We start from the raw sequence: 20,581 nt of genomic DNA, 5'->3' as shown, positions 1-20,581 counted from the left end.
TTAAAATCTTCAAAAACGCTAATTAAAGTGTTTTTTTTTTTTAGTTTTTTAAAATTTAAATTATTATGTCATCTTTTTATTTTACTAAATTTTAAATTACATAACTTTATTTCCAATTCCTTTAAAAAAAATGTTATTAATGGGTAAGGAAAATTTAGTGAAAATTAGTATTTAAATTATTTTTTTTCCTTCAAAATTTTATTTCCTTATAAAGAGTTGAAAATATAGATTTTTTTAATGAAAAAAACACGAAAACAATAGCAATGGCAAGTAGTTTGCTCGAAAATTTGTATTTTTTGGCTTAATTGTCACCTGAGATTATTTTTTTTTACCAAATTTTTTTTTTTAGCCAATCTTACTGACTTTTACTGGAGTAACGACGTATTTTCATTCATTTTTTTATTTTTTTACCATGGGCATAAAGACGGTAAAACTTCTGTCTGTAGGAAAAATATAACAAAATAATTGCATGAATATTCACTTATTGGTTAATGAGAACAATTATTAGACAATCCAATATAAAGGTAAACGATAAAAGAAAGGATTAAATTAACATCATTTAACTAACTAGAGGTAAAAGAAAATTGTAACACCTCTGTGTTGCAAATACACAAATATTTACAATGACCGCCCGATCGCCACCCTTCTTTTCTTTTTTCTCCATTTTCTTTTGCAATTCAACTATGAAAGTTATACTAAGGATATTCTGACTCACTTGAGTTTTGACGAGCATCGAGATTAAACTCCTCACCTGAATCCTCAGTTATCCTCCATCTGTTTGACAGAAATGAAATAGGTATTAACAGACAGGGTTAACAGCTAAATTAACAAACCTCCAATTAATCACTGCTTTTTTTTTTTACCTTTCAAGAACCACCTTCCCTTCTTTGTACTTTTGGCTTTTCTCACGAGCTAACATCTAAGGAAACAAACAGAAACAGAAACATAATTATAATCATCAACCGAACTCGAATAGTAACCGTTTACATGTCTGCCAATACAAATATACAATCATCCGTTCGTATGGTAACCAGGGGTAACTTGTTCTCCTAGTAGCTATACATATTTTATATCATTATCGGTTCAATAACATAATGCTTATTCTAATGCAATTGATTGATATAGCAAGAGCATATTTTTGTTCAAACGGCCTTTAAACAGACTCCATTTATAATATAGCTCAAGTCGCATTGTGGGGTACGGTTAGGTTGTCCTTCATTTACATCATCTATAAGGCTCTAATGAAATGTTTTTCTTCAATATCTCCAAAAGAATTAATGATATGATAGAATTTTGGGGAAATTTCTCACTTGAAATCACAAAAACATGTTACACATAAAGCTTATGGATTCAGGAATCTTACATATTTCCAACCAAGAAGTTGACCACAGCCACAACAAAATACATCTGCAACAGTGTGCATTCCAGACATCATAAGCCTGTCTTCTTCGGGTCCAACTGTCACATTTACTCTGTAAAACAATGCCAAAAAGAAGAAGCCAAAATGAACACAAATATTAGTCTTGCATGTGTAATTCAAGTTCCTTGTGCGAGTAGAGGAAAAGAACAAATGAAACAAAATTAGATGCCTCTTATCCTTAAAGAGACCATTTTGTGTGATGTCAACCAAGCAGCAAACATCTGATATCAGAATGTGTTTGCGCGGAAGTCATTAACAGGTGCCTATTATACTCTTTGAATTTGCTCCTCTCGTATTTTAGGAACATCCTCTCATGTTTCTTATACATTCATATCTCGTTATATCTGCATATGCATACATTGACAAAATAAGCGAGCAGTCAACGCACTAGGCTAACTTAAGCTTCAGGTGTGGTTGCAAGCATCTTTTTCTAATTCACACAAGATAAGTAGCTAGTGCTGAACTGCTGATCAGAAATTATAAGCAAAAGTCGCTATGTAACCATACAAGACCCTAAAATTATAAAAAGCACAAAATAGATCGTCACCTTCAAGAGTATAAATGTTATACAGTGCAAAGTTATAGGCTTGTAGCACGTGTCTAAACTCAACTTTAAAGCAAACTATAGGGTACATACTACATAACCACGCGTACTATATCAATCTAAATACCCAATGCAGGCATGTGAATTTCATCTATTTACTCAGTTGGGATAGAAGTCTCATAAATAGTATGTCTACCAAAGTATTAGCTAGGTTCGTTAGTCGATTTTCAAGGATCTCAGCATGTCTAATTTAAACTTTTAAAGTGTTCAAGAGACTTCAAGTACCCTGAGTTGGATCCTCAACACTTGGACATGGAAACTTCAAGTAGTCAAGTACAAATGCATAATCACCCTAATTCTTGGAATGAGGGGAAGGATTAAGGGGTAACTAAAACTAATAAAATGAAAAAAATAAGGGAGTGATGGATGAGTGAAGGAGATAATGACAGTCAGGACTTGGTGAAAGAGAGAAGTCGAAGGGCGGAAATGTTGAGTACTTTATGAGCGGGTAGAGGGAACCTTTATCCCCATTATGGGACAGTTCACCTCCCTAAAGGCCTAAAATTTATCATAGTTACTCTCTCCCATACAAGATTGTCCTGTCCTTCGACTTTATGTCCCTACCAAAACCTTTCTGTGATATACTAATGTGCAGTGAAAAAAGAACTAACAAGTACGATCAAATTGAGCGAATGACAGGCAATGCTTCAAGTGTTCAACAGCAGACAGACCAACTAAAGGATAAGAGTGCATAGCTAAGATGAAAGTTCAAATGGCAAATCCAAATCAAACACTTTAAACATTCTGCAAAAAATATTGGATCACAATCTAACTATTATTTAATAGATTCTCCCAAGATTCAACCACTGTCTTTGCAGGTTAGAAACCCAATTAACATAAGGTTGTGTTTGGGAAGATAGATTTCATTTCAAATGCATCATTTGAATTATTGAATTTGAGTATTTCAAATGACATGGTTTACCTTGTCATTTGAAATCCTTACCTTCATGGGTTATTACTTGGTAGTTGTATAATTTGGGCAAATTCCTCATTTGAAATTCTTGGACATCCAAACACTATAATTGTCCCAATTCCGGAATTTCAAATGAAATTCTAGAATCCAAACACACCATAAGATACTTTTCTTACATTACATCAATAGAGCATGGAATTTTGAGACCAACTTTGAAAAGAATAGACGGTTTTAAATATCATTGTCATAAAAGGCATTGTGTATTGCAGTATATTCTTCATATTCTAATTTTCTTAGGTGTAAAATGATGTTATATACAGATGAGGGAACATCGAGTCCTCTGTTCTAGTTCATCTCTTATGCTAAATTAGTTGCTCCCTCAACAAACAAAGATATCAAACCAAAATACTAAAAGAAAAAAGAATCCATTAATGTTGATCTTTTCTACAATAACAAGGCTTTAGTTTGGATTTCCAATTCATTTATTTTCTGTTTCAATTATTAGTTTTGCATGTGCTACTCTCCAATACCCTGATTCAGACCCTCAAATACAGCTAATTTTTGTAACTATAGAATTAGGAGGAAGATAGCACATATGAAGTCATTTAATAGAGAATGGAAAATTTTTAAGAACTTACGCATTTTCAAAAAGATAAGCTCTCCCTTGGCGACAACTGAATGACTGACAAAACAAGGCAAGAATGTGAATCAGTAGAAAATATTAGAATCAACCTTCTCCAATTATATTTTATTTTTAAAAAGAATTACAAAGTAGGAGGAACAATCTCAACTCCCAGAAGAATGACGATGATCACAAGATATCAATCAAAGCCTTAGTAACATGACGATGAATCACAAGATATTTATGTAAAAAATACGAGCTGAGCAAAAAAATTGAAATCACCACGATTGGGTAATATAAGCCAGAAGCAAAGACCTCTATAATAGGTTATATGACTATAAGTAGAAATAGCATTTCAGTTTGCAAAGTCTGCACTTGTGAGTGGCTAATGCCTTTGAATCTCAGCTACACACTAGTAAATAGACAACAGCTCCGATATGTGATGCCACGCAGTCATCTATAAAATGCAAGCCATGAGTGTTGATGAATCGATATGATATTGAAGAACCCCCCCCCCCCCCCCCCCAAAATTTGGAGAAACATTTTGATCTTGATGATGTTAGTAATATGAATAAAGAGATAGTTTAATTGGAATAATTGATTTTATCCGAGTTCTAGTCCAGAAACAAGAGATTGAGTTACAATTCTGCAAGATGGGAGTGCAACTCACAAAAACATTCACTAATGCAATTCCAACTTAGAAGATAACTCAAAGATAACATACAAAATCAAGAGTATTAATATCTTAGAATGCTCTTAGAAAAAATTTACTCCATAGTGAGACCTTACAAAATCTAGCCAGAGACCATCCTATGCAAGAAGATAGCTCTAAAGAATTGTTATTACAAATTGGTGAAGCTAAGGTAATTGACATTACGCTCTATAAATATGTGCTGTAGCTGTATGATGTAATGTATGTAAACAAAAGCACTATCCAATTCTAAGTCAGCAATTCACAAATATTCTCCCTTTATTCTTCTTCTTACCATCACGATTAATCTTTTTCGATCAACATTACCCCCATCAAAATATTAAAGCCCACTATAACTTACACCTATATATCCAACAGGATCTTCTCTGGTGGCAGCTACTCAATGCAGGAAGTTTAAATTGTCAAATTGTCCATTTAAATTGGGTAACCTTGAATGACTGCAATTATCCTCACATACTTTACCTTAATCATGGTCCTGAAACAATTAAGAGTTGTATATCCTTCATCATTATGTCCCCTAGTAACTCAAACAGATTGACAGCAACTAGGCATTCACCGGATGATCACATTCTTAATCACTTGCATATCTCAGCCTCAATCCATGGCGCCGTCAATAAGAAGTATTGAAAAAAATGTATTACACATACAGCTATCTCATACCACAACAACAACAAAGCCTTAGTCCCAAAATGATTTGAGGTCGGCTCTCATGAATTGTATGAACAAGTTCAAGCATACCTAAAATTAAAATTACAATCACAGAATAATATGTAATCAAAACATTTTCTCCATTAAAGACAAAAGGTCCCCTTACAGCAAAACAAGCACCCACTTCATTAATTAATAAATTCAGTCCACTAAATTGTTGAGAATGATCAAGTGATTTCTGATTCACTCAAATTCTCAAAATCCAGAGAATATCCCCCTTTTTACACAATAACAAATCATTCATTGAAACATTGTTGCAAATTGCAAAGGTTGGGCTCTAATTATATCATATAATCCACCAACAAATTGTTTGATTATAAAATTCGCGGTATTGCAACATGAGAACATCAATTATTATTACAAATATGATATAATTCATTGCATGCAACAACATCATCTCAAATTGAAGCTCATTTCACACCATATATCACCAGATGAACTTATATTTTCTCCATTTATATAAACACCCAATTAATTACCCCACCATGATCACCAAAAAAAATCTAAAATTTACAGAAAAATACAACAAATTAAAAGGAACCCAGTTGAGAATCAATCAAATACTTCAAAACTAAAGCAACAAACACAAAATAAAGAACAAGTCCATAAGAAATTAATTTGATAAATTGAAATTTAAAGAGGGTAAATAAAAAATGTACCCGAGAAAGAACATCTTCAGTAAGTGCTAAAGGGGTATCACAGCATCTACAGCGATAAGCTTTGCCATCCAACTCCACCAGAAAGACTCTACCCATCCCCTTCTCTTGCTTTCTCTCTCTCCACTCTTTCTCTCTCTATCTCTATGACTGACTATCTCACCAACTCAAACATTTATTCAATTCTTTTTTTTTTTTTTTTTTTTTTTTTTTTTTTTTTTTTTTTTTTTTTGTCTAAATGTTAGAAATCAGAATCAGTTTCAACTTTCAAGGATCCGGTAGTAGATAGACAATACTCCAAACAAAGTCAAGAATATGTTGGTAACATCAAGTTGACCTAGATTCTTACACAAATGTGACTAGTCATATGGTGTGTCACTTTATATAATCACATACTGTCTGAATATAACGTAATTAATTAAGTAATAAGGGTCCGGTAATGAGTAAATGGGATTACCTTAACGTATATAGGTTACTTAAATTGAAAAAAAACGGTTATTCTATTAAATATGTGGAATTATTTCTTCATTTTTTAAAACAAAAAAAATAAGGTTACTCGAATGAACAAATGGGGTTATTTATTTTTTCAAGCTGTTATATCAAGCAAGGATTTTGACCCCTCCGAGTTAATCGTCCAGGCTGATAATGTTTCAAAGGGATGACGCAAGACGGTGAAGATCACTACGCCAAGCGGAGAGAAGTTGGAAATAATCGCTGGCGAAGGTCCTATGTTTGATGAATCTGAGTCGTCTGGGTCCGAGTCCGAGTCTGAGTCTAAGTTTGTAGACGAGTCTGTAAGATCTGAGGCCGACCCTCTTTCTGCTATAGAGTCCAATCCTGAGTCTCTTGTTGAGTCTTCTCTTCTTATCCCAAATAATTCCTCCATCCCTTTGAAACATTATCAGCCTGGACGATTAACTCGGAGGGGTCAAAATCCTTGCTTGATATAACAAATGGGGTTATTTACTTGATTTTACTCGTATAATAAATTTGGGTTACTTTTGTGGACAATATAGGTTTACTCTTATGAAAAAATGAGATTACTCCTATATTTAAACGAAGATTACTCTTATAAATCAATGTAGTCGCATTGTATGACTAGCCACATTCAAGACCTTTCCGATCAACATAGGCCCAACCCGACTCGACTTTTGGAAGGTTATGAACATAATAAATGGGCTCAAAGTTGGGTCAGTCAACACAACAGAAAAGGGGTAAAAAAAAAAAAAAAAAAAGTTTTGGTCAAAATTCTGAAGGTGAGAGAGTAAGGAATAGCTTAAGTAGTTTCAACTTCAGCCACAGATTGGGAAGTTCTTTATTTCCGAAGTTGAAAATCTTGAAACTTCAACTTCAGCTCTTTGGTGTTTTAGCTTATGTAATTCAAGTTGAAGTTCCAAAGTTGTTTTTTTTTATCTTGAAACTTGACACAGATATGCAGATGGGCTTACTTCTTTGATGTTTGGGCCTCTAGGTTGGGCCAAAAAATTTAGCCTTTGTGTCATATTTTTTTTTTTTATTAAACCTTATTCGGTCTCCAAAGTCAGTCAACACAAAAATGTATAGCAGAGAAAAAACATACGAAAGAACGTTGGTCTTTGGATCAAGTTTGGCAGAGAATTTCCATGTGTCCACTTTTATGTCCTCCTTGTAACTTGTCATTTGTTTGTGATCTTATTAATCACTTTCACAATATTCAAATATATTCTTGTAGAGAATACTGACAAAATATATACAAGTAGATTTTAAAGTTGAAGGATATACTCCTTGTTCTAACTCCATCAATCATTCACCCAAATGTATCAAATCTTTTAAAACAATCATATTTTGAAGAAGATTTGCTCGTTTGAATCATTAGAAAGAACACAAAACACACAAACTTTGAGCATTTGTCTACCTAATAATACGCCCACATCTTATGAAACTATATTTAGTCTTTACTCTTTATCCGGGTGCTTACGATTATAAATCGTTTTCATTTTCAATATTTTTGATGATTATTGTAAAGCTGCCTCAAATAGGGTATTTTGGTTAAACATAATAAGGTATTGTGGATTACAAAGATAAATTATACATTATCTCAATTTCCTAGACGGCCTTAATTCATGAACCTTAGTCTAATTCGTCCTGTTAATCTATTTTTCTGTAAATCCTATTTTTTTTTTAAAAAATTAAATCCATGTTCAAGGTCTTAATTAAAATTTATGATTGTAAACCCATTTTCATAAATATAATAAGGATTTTGGGTCTTGCAAGTTGCAATACTCTTAATTAAAAATAATTTATAATCTCTTTTGGCAAATGGTGGAATTGAGAATATGTATGAATTTGTATATAAAATTGTGTTGTACACATATTGACAACAAAACATAAAAATGGTGGAATTGAGAATACATGGAGGATTTCAATTTTTTTTCAAAACATGAAAATTAAATTACCAATCACCTTTAATAATTTGAATTTTTCATATTGTAAGTTTCTTCACAGAAATCAAACTAGATATAAAATTTCCATACACGAAATACGGTGTAGAAATTTCTATTACCTCTATTTCATATTAATTACAACTTTAAAATATTTTATAATTCACCTATAATACCCCAAAAAAACTTTGAAAGCGGAAATAGTTTTAAATTTTTGTGTAAATCAAATGAGGACTAATTAGTGCAAAAAAAACTGCCGACTTGATACTTGGGTCTCTACTCTCTACCCGTTCGTACGAGTATTTTTTAATCACGATTAATTTTTTATTTTTTTTTTAAAAAAAAACTATAATTACAAAATCCACGAGTAAAAGGGCCCACAAAGATCCCTTGCAACCAAATAGTAGCTCGAGCTAGTTGAAAGACACACGTAGAAAACACTTTACATGGTGGTCGTCTAATTAAGGGTAGGAAAATTAAGCCTAAAAAAGCAAACTAATTAGGAAAATTAATTAGCAAATGAAAGCTTAAAGTAAAAAAAAAAAAAAAAGGGTTAAGAAGAGACAAAGTTGATAAAATGTGTCACCTCAAAAGGCAACAAATTCCCACTAAAAAAGGGCGTAACAAAGAGTGTGGATGGAAAACAAGCAGCCGCCCCACACTCTTTTTCATTTTTATTTATTTTTATTTTAATTTTGTTGGCGGTTGCTTTTATTTTCTCTCTCAAAAAAATAATGAATAATGAATAATGAAAAATGAAAATAGTCCTATCTCTTTCTTTTCTCATATACGTGGCGAATCACGAGAGCGTGGGGCCCAAATCTCCACCCTCTAATTTTGGTGGGGGCCCACAGTGAGTAAAAATACAGCCCACGCAACGCAGTGACGCCGACTTGCCGGCGTAACTGTCTGTCTTTTTCTATACTCACACGTCACCTTCCTTTGCGCCGTACACTCCTATTCTTCATCAAATTTTTTTTATACGCGTCCCTCTGTACCGTGGGTTAGGCCCTGTTTTTTAGAACAGCGCTGCACTGCTCGCTCCGTTGAAATCTACTATGTTCCGTTCTATCCTGCTCTACCGCTTTGCAGTATGTAGAAGTCTAATCCTGCTCTATTATGTTCTGCTTTGTCCTGCTCAGAAGCTCAAAAGAACAGGGCCTAGTTTTTCATTTTGATTTGATGATTAAATGTAAAACAATTATTAAAATAAGAACAAAATATTGATGAGTATATTATATACATTTGTATAAATCTGTTAGAATTTATAGTTATTGATAATTAAAGATATTATTGATCAAAGATTAACATCAGTATATACATTTAAGAAAAATAGAACAAGTACTTAAAAACAAAGATTATACATTTAATTCAAAGAATTTTTATTTTTCATTATCCGTGGTGTATGACAAATTAAAATGAACAAAGTAATTAAAATGGAGAGGGTGATATACAAACAAATGAATGGTCCAAGTGAAGGAATGTTGCAATAGCCAAATACGTTGAATATTTTGTAGACGATGAAATGACTGAATATTTATGATGAGAAAGTTATCATGTGTATGCTATCATACATAAAGGTCATGATAATATGACAAGCATGCATCATGCATGCATGCATAAATAAATAATTGATGTACAGTGGATAGAAATAGGAAATAGGCGTATTCAAAGAATTAATTACGTGTGCAAATATGCACGGTTTGTTTTGTATGATGATGGAGATGAAGAAAAAGATATGCACGGGTCTACAATAGATCATAAAAGTGGCCTAAATTTGGTCAATTTTTAGTATTTATATTCGCCCTAAAGTACAACACCAACTATATATGTATGTATGGCGTAACTACTTGACAAATTAAATAATGCAAGGGTAAAATTTTTAAATGAACTATTTGAATTTTTATTATTTCCTAGCATATTTTACTTTTTTTGAAATCAAATACTTGTATAAAAACAAACATTATGTTCAAGTATGGTAAATATAATTTTGATAAATGAAGGTTGAGAAGTTTGAGTACGTTGGAAATTTTAGTAAAAGCAATGCGCGCGGTTGGAGCTAAATCTTGTAGTATTTTTTTTCCCTAAAAAAAAAAAAAAAAAAAAAAAATATTCTTACAGTATTTTTTATCCCTTTATATGTGTCAAATTAAATGTCTTTAAAAAAATCAATTAAATGTCAAATTAAATGTATATCAAACTTTGTAATTAGTAACCTACTTTTAATACCAAAATTGATCAAGTCAAGCCCTCTAATAGTCTAATTAGGACGTGGATTAACGGTGGAAAGCATGACTTGATAGTCCAAGTCTCCAAGAGTATGTTATCTTTGGTTTTTTAGCAAGAATGAGGTAAGATAAAGAAAATTAAATGTAGTTTAATAGAAAAATGTGAGTAAATTCAGCAAAAAGGGTTAAGCTGGACATATCAAAATATGTCAGTAAAAAATTAAGCAAAATTAGTTAGATTTAACAAACATACAAATAAAAAAATAGCCAAAATATACATATACTCAGTATGTCCTCAAAATATAGGAAGTGTATAGCTTAAAGAAGTTAAGTTAAAGAGCAAGTACAAAGTTCTAACTCCTAAGTGTAGTAATCTCTTGTACATTATGATTATTTTTTTTTAATAATTTGATGAATCTCCCTAAAAAATTGAAAAGTGTATAATTACTCACAACCCACAAATGTAAGAACAAAGTGGAGTTGATAATTGTAAGATTAATCACAAATGAAAATGTATAGAGAGGTCCCAACGAACAATAATTGAAGAGAAAGTGTATATAATTTAAAAATAAGTTGGAGGGATTTTGGTGAGTTCCTACATATAATAGCCAATATAATTATCCCATTACTTATTTGTCGTTTTGTACGTTGCCGGACAGATGGAGCACACAACAAGCACAACCATTCTTTGTCACTCTTCAATTCCCACCTAGCTTCTTCATGCGTTTAACTAAGCCAACCAAACATTTCATTAAAACTTTATTATTTAATACAAGTATAATATAATGCATATCATTTTAAACAAATAATGCCACTTCTAATTTCCATATCCAAAAAGTATAATTATTTTGATTTGTGTACTTGATCTCTTCATCTAGAACAAATCATATGAGTGTGTGCACCGATATTATATAATTGTAGGTTAAATGTATGCTACGTATGAAGGGAGAAAAAAAAAATTAAATTTAGAGTGCTACAAAGGAATATTTTATGTATCATATATAATACTCATTTGTTGCACATAATAATTAATGGAGGTAGTACATGAAATTTGTAGAGAAGAGATGACAAGTCACCTTAATTTTTTTTTGCTTATCTAATCCGTTTGTCATATTTGATCAAACTTTAACCTTATGTGTACGATAATCTATGAAGAAGAAATATATAAAGTGAGATTTTATTAGATTCGTATTGATGTATATTTTATTAAGTGGGATCTTGTTACGAAGTATGTAATTTTTTATAATTTTTTTTTTCATTATGTAATTACAGATATTTAGTAATAAAAATTTGCACATATAATGATGATTGCAATTTCATATACTAAGGGTCTGTTCTCATACGTTGAAGTTCAGTTCAGCTCAGCTCAATTCAGTTCAACTCCTAATTTCCTTCTCCTATAAAATATTCATTTCACTTCAGTTCAGTTCAGCTGAGTTCAGTCAATGAGAACAGGGCCTAAGAGCATGTTCTCTTGAGATTATTTTCAGTTCAGCCCCAATAAGTTCTGTTCAATTCAGTCAATCAGAACATAACCTAAGATTTAATAAACTACAGTATCTATCAAATGCTCTTATACAACCAGCTAGTCAAAACAGTTAATATAATCAGCTAATACAATAGTTATTAACTAAAGGTTTGCTCTCTTCAGCTTATGTTCAGTTCAGTTCAGTTCAATTCAGTTCCTAATTTCTTCATCTCATAAAATATTCAGTTCAATTCAGCAAATCAGAAATAGACCCTAATTATAATACAAAATCATAATCTTTATCATTAGATCAAGTTTTACTAATCAAACGTTATTCAAAAACCATGTATACTAAACCTACTTTGCATCCAATTATCAGATATAAAATCTAGTACGGAGTAATATTTATTTACCGCTCTAACTTCTTCGGTAAATACTCTCTCCGACTTACACTATAATTCCTTTTTTTTTTTTTTTTTTTTTTTTTTTCATTTTGGAGTATTGAAATGTTATTCATGTTTATATTTTCGAATACTATGTTAAAACAATTATATCTTCATTTTTTTTGGCTTTATTCATTAAACTTCCTAAATTGCCTATAAATTATCCACATACTTCTTACTTTATTTCACTTTTCCTCTTTAACTATTGTCTATAATTGTTTTTTTTTTTACATTTTTATATATATACTTCATCCATTTTCTCTTCTCATTTTTTAAATACCGAAAAAAAAAATAATACAAACACAAATTATAAACCGGGGCAAAGGGCCCATTATCTTCAACTTAATTTCAGCTCTAATCAGTTCAGTTTAGCTTGATCATTTCTATGAAACAAAACGGACCCCGTGCGGTGGGTTTGTATTTATAAAGGATTTTTATATATATACTTTATCCATTTTCTATTCTCATTTTTTAAAAAAAAAATACAAACACGAATTATAAACTGAGACAAAGGGCACATTCTCTTCAACTTAACTTTAGCATTTTCTTCTCTCATAAAATATGTATTTCAACTCTATTCAATTCAGCTCGGATCATTTCAATTCATTTAAGTCAAAACAGACCCGGCATGGTAGGTTTGTATTTATAAAGTTGTCAATTCGTTGTACTCGTAGATTGATTTTATTACAATGGGTGTATTAAAATATGATGCCAATATGGAGACAAGGAGTACTGCGCCTAAAAAACAAAATAAAAAAATGGCGAAGAAAAAAAAGAAAAAAAAAAGGAGGCAGCAAATCTTTGGCAATAGATATCGACGACCAAAGTTAGAGGACCCACACGAAAAGTGGGCAGCCGCGCTTTCTCTCTCCTCAAAAAACAAGGTCCGCGTTAGAAATGGGTCCCACTATTTTCTGTCCGTCAACGTCATCCTTCTTTTTCGGCCACCATTCATTATTATTATTTACTCCGTATGTTTTTATTTTTTAGTCTTCTTCTTAGGGTCAAGCACCTATTTTGAATAATTATTACACTAAAGAGTAATCATGTAACATTATTAAGGGTAGTTAGGGTTATATATAATCATTAAATACATTTAAAAAATTTGTATAAAATTATAAATTTATGATAAAAACACGGGTAAATTAGTGTAATTAATGTTTATATTTTTTATGATTTCCTAACTTTGCACGTTTTTTAGTGTGTATTAAAACATACGATTACATTATTTATTTGATCAAGTGATAAAGTTTGCATTTTATAGCCAAGAGATTATTGAATTAAACCTTATTCCGTTAAAAAATAAATAAATAAATTAAACCTTATTAAAGGGTACTTTAAAGTGGAAATTTCCTTATTTTTATACCTAGTTAAAAATTATCTAGCCTATTAATTTGGACAAAATTGACCTGATTAAATAATGTTACATATGAGTAATAATTAAATAATGTTATAAATGTGCGTATGATCCTTTTAAGGTAGTCACGCCACCTCTCTGTGTTCTGGCACAGCCCTATTTTTTTAGCTTATGTAATTCAATCACTTTCGTATTTGATTATCCTCGAGATTTGTTGTTGATGCACGAGCTACTTGGATTCTTTTTTTTATTTTTTTTTGGTTCTTCTTTAATATTAATGCATTGTATTTACCTAATCCATGTATGTATATTTTTTAAAAGGATAATTGAATTCTCCATTTTATACTTTGAATTTGTGTAAATTCTTTTTTAGAATATTATTTGACCTTTAAGTTACGTGAAGTAGCAATTATCATTACAGAATTGGATACTGGTATATGCTTTACTTTATTACTTGTATTTTGAAGGCATATCAAATCATAATTGTAGAACATTCGTTTGAGGTAAAATACGTTGGTTGGATTGAGGAACAACGTGTTTCACGTACAGAGTATACACTAAATAGTAAATATGTTTTTTGTTTTTGTTTTTTTTTTTTTTTTTTTTAAGGCATCCGAACAATGGATTTTACAATAGTGTACCAACATTAAAAAAAAAAAAAAAAGAAAAAGAAAAAGTAAATGAAAAGCAATATATTGAAAATTAATACTCTGTACTAGTATGAGTATTAAAAGTCAAGATTTGTGCAATATATAATTTTACTAAGGATAGATCTTGCTAACGAACACCCCGGGACGTTGGATAAGCTTTTAAAATATTACTCCGTACGTAAAATGGTAGTATTAGTTTGAGAAAACATGATAAAATCACGCGTCGATCAGTGTAATAAATGTTTATTTTAATTTAATTTTACTATTTTTAGCTAGCTTATATAACGTCCTCGGAACATTCGTTAGCTTTTGCCTTTTATTAACAATAATAAATATAGAGTATGTGTAAATAAAACCTTAAGTTAAAGGATTAAATCCGTGTTAGGAAAAAAAAAAGTCATATTTGTGTCAAATCAATAAATTATATTCAGACACATTAAAAAAAAAAAAAAAAAAAAAAGAAAAAAGAAGAAGTAGGTTGTGAAATGTGAAGACGGCGTAAGGTAGAAGAAAGTAAAGTCGCATCCGTGTGTAAGCAAAAACTCCGTAAAAGAAAATGAAAGGACAAGAACGTATTAACAGAAATGTCTAAAATGCATTCACATTTCCCACTAATAAATAAATAAATCCAATAATTAATTAACACTAATGCGTTTCCACTAGTACCGAGCTCAGTCCTCACCTGAACAAGTCATTGGTCTATTTTTTCTATCTCTGATAACTACATTTGTCTTCTTCACATGATACATTATTTCTTTATTATTATCATTTTTCATTCATTTGCTTTTTTTTTTTTTTTTTTTAATATACCGTCCTTCTCCGTAGCCTAATTTTTAGATACTTATTAGCAACTTCCAGGGTGCTTCTCTTGATGTTAATTTTTAATTGATTTGTATTATTCTGAAAAAATAAATTAAAATTATTTAAATATACTAGACAAGATACAATGAATTTAAAATCAAGATATTCCGTAATCTTGTGCGAATTGGTCACTTCTATAGTGATTGGTGTGCTTAATCCAAATACATAATCAGCTAACTTTCGGTCTTCTGGTGGAAAAGGTTTAAAAATTAACGAGTATAGTCGTTCAAAAGATAACTCCGGGCGTTTTGTGTGCGGTTGGTCAGGTTAAATTATGTAGTCTCTTGTAAAAGAACAAAATAATTCATATAGTTAAAATTAGGGTTGTACAGAGTTTGGTCTGGACCGTAACCAAACCAGACTAAACCGCATTTTAGCGGTTTGGTTTGGTTTACGGTTTGAAAAAATACGGTTTGGTTTCGATTTTTTGGGAAATACGGTTTGCGGTTTGATTTGGTTTTTCAAAAATTATAAATCAAACCAAACCGTAAACCAGTAAACCGCATTTCAATATTCAATATAATATTTATAAAAATTAAAATAGTTATTATATATTTTTAAAAAGTAAAAAATAATAAAAAAAACATGAAAAATCATTAGAAGACGGTCAGTAATTATGTATACTACTATACTCCAAGATCAGTTTAGCTCCAGCAATCATTGATATCGCATAATGTAGCCCCTGATGTTGTCAAGTTGCTGCCAATTATTAAAAACTATAATGTAGTATGAATTTTTTTTTTTGGACAAATGTATTATGTTTTTTTCCACTGTTAGTTTGTTATTTATTATTTTTATTATTTAGCACTTGATTAGTTGGTTGTTATTTTTATTAAAACTTTGTAGTATAATTTAATCCGTTTGGGCTAATTATTTGAACTTTATTATAAATTTATTAATATTTCACAATTTTTAAGGAAAAAATGTCGTCTCATCATAAACCGCAAACCAAACCGCACCATACCGCATTATTACGGTTTGGTTTGGTTTCAATATTAATATGGTTTGGTTTGGTTTGGAAAATTGACCAAACCGTATTTTGCGGTTTGGTTTGGTTTATACTCAAACCGCACCAAACCAGAACATGTTCACCCCTAGTTTAAATTTACCGAGTAACCTCTATATACTGATGTCTGGTAGAGTTTCTTATATAACATAGATTAAGTACCACTATGACCAATCACAAATAAAAGTTGGTGATTTTTTTTTTTTTTTTATATATATCAAGTAGTTAATTGATTTGTAATATAATGATTGGTAGAAACAAGTATATGCTTTGACAATTGTCATCACACAAACTCAGAAAACAAGTCTTGTTAACAACACCAGGAATGACGTGTGATTTGAAAAACATTTATAAAGATACTTGTAAACTCCATATCATTACTTAGTATTTTCTATGCAATTCTATTTTACAAGTTTGCAATCACACCTCAAAAGGGTTAAGATTTATTCATATAATATAAGAATGATCAAAATCTATACATTTGAACAATTTACCAAAAAAATGGTAAACAAAGTACAAATCAGAAAATAATTATCTAATTATCTGTAAATAAATTATTCAAAAAAGACTTTGTAGGAAAGTCACAAGAAGAGCACTACTTAAAATGAGAAGTATAGGACGTTCTATGTACTTAATTGACCAACACTTCTTTGTCACTACTTAATTTCATTTTTTTTGTTTGTTCTTAGAAGTTTTCAAGCCTACTCAAACATATCCATATATTTTTTATTCCTAGTAGTCTCACCTTTTGACTTCTTAGCTTTCACAATACATCTCGTTACCGTCGGTTGATTTAGGCGCAATGCTCTAAGACACTCCATTTTATACTTTTAGACGGCAAACCCAATCATCTCATTACAGGATTTTTTTTTTTGAGGGCAACATTTTTTTTGAGGGCAACATTACAGGAATTATTTAAACTTACTTTCTTAATTTAAACTTTTTAACCTCTTATAAAAATTAAAAATAAATTCCAAAATTGTACGGAGTAATTAATACTCCCTCTGTTTAAAAAAGAACGACCCATTTGGGTTGATTACGCGGGTATTAAGGAAGTTAAGTAAAAAGAAGTAAAAGTATATTGGAAAGATAAATTTACATGGGGTTTGAAAAAAAATAGAGAGAGAAAGTAATAAAATAACATGGAAAATGAAATTTTTATATGAGGAAGCTAATTTTACACAAATATTGTTGCAAATTGGTGGTGTTTTAATGCAAATGGGTCATTCTTTTTGGGACAAAGTTTTGGCCAAATAGGTCGTTCTTTTTGGGACGGAGGGAGTACAATTAATAAATTTGACAATTAATTAAGTGTACAAATAACAGTTATCATAATCTCATTTACGGTAACAAGTAAAATTTGAACAAAGAAAGTAAGAGCTTGACTTTTGTTTAGAGTTCATAATTAGAGTTCACAGACAAGCTATTTTTAGAAAGCTGCAAGGTTGGATGATGAAAATCGATCCAGTATCAGATATCACTAATAATCGAGAACGGAACTCTAACCGATTGTAAAAAAAATGCAACTTCTAAAATTTATATTAGAGTAAATTTAAAAATTACTCAAAGAATAGTACAAGTAATAATAATTGAATGTTCGTACTAAACTACTAATCAAAAATGAATCCAGAGCATGCAGACAAATAGTTCCAAAATTAAGTATGTATGGACGCCAGATGTCAGCAAGTCTACTACATTGAAACTCACCTATTCAGTCTTCTCACATTACTCCATTATTATTTTATTTTCCAATTTTATTTTTTTTTACCAATTTATAACAACAAAAAGATCCAAAACTCGTGCATCAATCTTATCCGTTTGCATTCCACTATAATTAATTTTAAAACCTAAAAGAATTAATCAAAATATGCACAGAACAATTAATATCGAATATTAAAATATTATATATGGGTAATCGATTATATCTGATCCAAAATAGTACGAAAATTACACTGTATTTTTCATGAAACAACAGAGAATTCGAAATTCAAAGATTACATCACTTTCTTCTCTATTCTCTGCCGCAAAAATGGATCTTTTAACTTAAGTAATATACTTAATTAAGCTAAATCTAATTAAATCGATAATTAAAAAAACTATACAAAAAAACCCCAGAAAATTCGGTGATCCAAATCCAAATCGGAGCTCCATGGATCCACCCTCATTTTTTCTTTTTCTTCTTTCCTAAAAATAGGAAGACTATTCAATGGCTACAATAAAATTGTAGCTATTGTAATTAGTTTTAATCTTGACCCTTTATTATTAATGTTCAATCTTGTCCATTCATTCAATTGACTTTAATTTTTATTTTTATTTTTTTTTTAAAAAAAAGTTTCTTGATTACAAGTAAAAAATAAAAAAAATAAAAATAAAATAAAAATAAAAACCTGTTTTACAGTTTCTAAAGCGAAAATTATGAAATTTGCCATGTATGCATATTCTTGAAATTTCTTAGTTCAAATGATTCTCCCATCTCAATTAAAAATCAACATTTGATTATAGTTTATCAACAATATAAACCTAATTACCGCATTATATATTTTATAGCTCTACAAGGCCCATAATTTTGCATCAAAATTATCAAAAAAATGAATCATCCTCCGATTCATTGAAGAAAACCAGAAAAAGGGAGGAAAAAGAAGAAGATGATGATTAAAAAAAAAAAATTGTGAAATTTGTCTATAATTTTCCAGAAACCAATCATATGATATCAAAGATGGAAAAATTGAAAACATCAAGTAAGATAAATTAGAAATTTCATCCTTCTTTCGACCAAAATTTTTGATATTAAAAAAGTTTTTTTTTTATTTATTTTTTTTTTTTATTATTTTAAAGTCAACTAAATGGATGGGTATGATGAATTTTATTAATCTCAGGGTTGTGATTCACTCAGTTATAATGGCCACAATTTTATTGTAGCCATTTAAAAACTGTCCCCTAAAAATAATACCGAGGAAATTCAAAAAAACAAAAACTTCCTTTTTTTTTTCAATTTTTTTTTTCTTCCTCTCATCCCATCGTAATTATAGCTAAGATCCTGAAAAACACCACTAATTAAAGCGGCGCAAAAAAATAATTAAAAAGGATCAAGCTAAATCGGACGGTGGAGGTTGGTTGAGATCGATCTCGAGACCTCTGGGAGTTACACTGTTAAGATCGTGGTTCAAATCAACGACGGATGACGAGTCGGAATCGCTCTGAACACCGCACGCCAGCGGCGCGTGACGTTCACTCGCCGGCACGTGATGGAACATGAACTGTTGTTGTTGGTTATTGTTGTTGTATTGTTGAAGAAAGTGGTGTTGAGGTTGATTTTGCCTCGCAATGGCGTCAAAATAGAAAAACTGATTCATATTCGCCGGAAAACCAACCGCCGGCGCAACCCTCACTTGTTGAAACGGAAATCTGACTCCAACCGCCGTAGCTCCGGCGAAGTTTCCGGCGAGGTTAAGATCCAACGGTAGGGATTCAACCATCATCCCCGCCGCCGCCGCCGACACCGCCGTGGGTACCGGCTTCTCATGGCTAGAGGACTCAACAGTACTACTCTGACTCGGACTTCGGTTGTTGTTATTATTATTACTACTCAAATTGTTTGTGTTGTGTTGGAGGTGGTGGTGGTGGTGGTTAAGGTTATTCAAAGGAGTATTGTTGTTGTGTATCTCAGAAGGAAGTGGGAAATTGGTTTTAGCCTTAGCACCGCGAAAAGCGCGTGCAGCATCATCATAAGCACGCGCGGCCTCCTCAGCAGTATCAAACGTTCCGAGCCAGACACGGCTCTTCTTCGTTGGGTCACGAATCTCGGCGGCGTATCTCCCCCACGGCCGCTTTCGAACACCTCTAAAATGGGTCTCCTTAACATTAACCCCACCATTAGCCGAATTAACCTTGACACCAATACCACCGCCAGCAGCACCGCCGATAATCTTCGGGGCCATGATAAAAATGTGGGAATTTAAGTGATTTTGTTTTGTTTACCAATGAGAAAGGAAAGAAGAAAATAGATGGAAAAAAAAGTAGGAAGGGAAAGATGAGAAATGGGTAAGGGAGGAAGGGGTGGTTATATAGGAGGAGAGAGTGCGGCACAGTCAGCAAGGGATTTGACCGATCTTTGGTTAGCCGCCCACGTAGGAAGGGAAAAGACGGAAATAGGCTTGAATATGTTACGTGGCATTGGAGGCTGTTTCTTAAAACCCGTCAATCGCCTGTAACTCCGCTTTATTTAATATAATATTAATATTAATTAATTAATTAATTTAATTGATTAGGATTGAAATAAAATCACAGCCGTTGGGAGATTCTTTTGGTCTGGTAGTGTTGTGAGGTGGTCTGCTCAATTTGTGCATCATTTTATGTTGCGTGCTCTACGATTTTTACAGTAATTTATTTAATGCTAAAGTCACGGTCTTTTTTATTTATTTACCGTGTGTTTTACTGTTGTCCCGAAATTTTTACTGTTTTGTACGCATGCGCCGCTACGAATTTGCTGCCTTTATTTTTTCTGTCTTTACAT

General features: G+C 31.4%; 2 protein-coding genes across 2 annotated transcripts; both read right to left on the bottom strand.

Annotated features, from left to right (window-relative positions):
• Positions 1–525: 525 nt before the first annotated feature.
• On the bottom strand, positions 526–5,800 carry LOC145636257 (protein yippee-like At5g53940). The gene is made up of 5 exons (XM_081687768.1): positions 5,639–5,800; positions 3,576–3,619; positions 1,364–1,472; positions 864–919; positions 526–774 (listed from the first exon to the last, which is right to left on the bottom strand). Exons 1-5 carry the CDS (start codon positions 5,732–5,734, stop codon positions 696–698), a joined length of 384 nt encoding a protein of 127 aa, XP_081543894.1. The 5' UTR covers positions 5,735–5,800; the 3' UTR covers positions 526–695.
• A 12,148-nt stretch (positions 5,801–17,948) lies between these two features.
• LOC145636253 (ethylene-responsive transcription factor 4-like) lies at positions 17,949–20,100 on the bottom strand. Its single transcript, XM_081687763.1, has one exon. It carries the CDS (start codon positions 20,004–20,006, stop codon positions 19,155–19,157), a length of 852 nt encoding a protein of 283 aa, XP_081543889.1. The 5' UTR covers positions 20,007–20,100; the 3' UTR covers positions 17,949–19,154.
• Between the last annotated feature and the right edge of the window lie 481 nt (positions 20,101–20,581).

This window comes from Chenopodium album, chromosome 6 (genome assembly GCF_948465745.1).
Source record: "Chenopodium album chromosome 6, dcCheAlbu1.1, whole genome shotgun sequence".
Classification (NCBI taxonomy): Eukaryota; Viridiplantae; Streptophyta; class Magnoliopsida; order Caryophyllales; family Amaranthaceae; genus Chenopodium; species Chenopodium album.
Note: the sequence above shows the minus strand (reverse complement) of the source record. Positions and strands in the feature narration are given on the sequence as shown.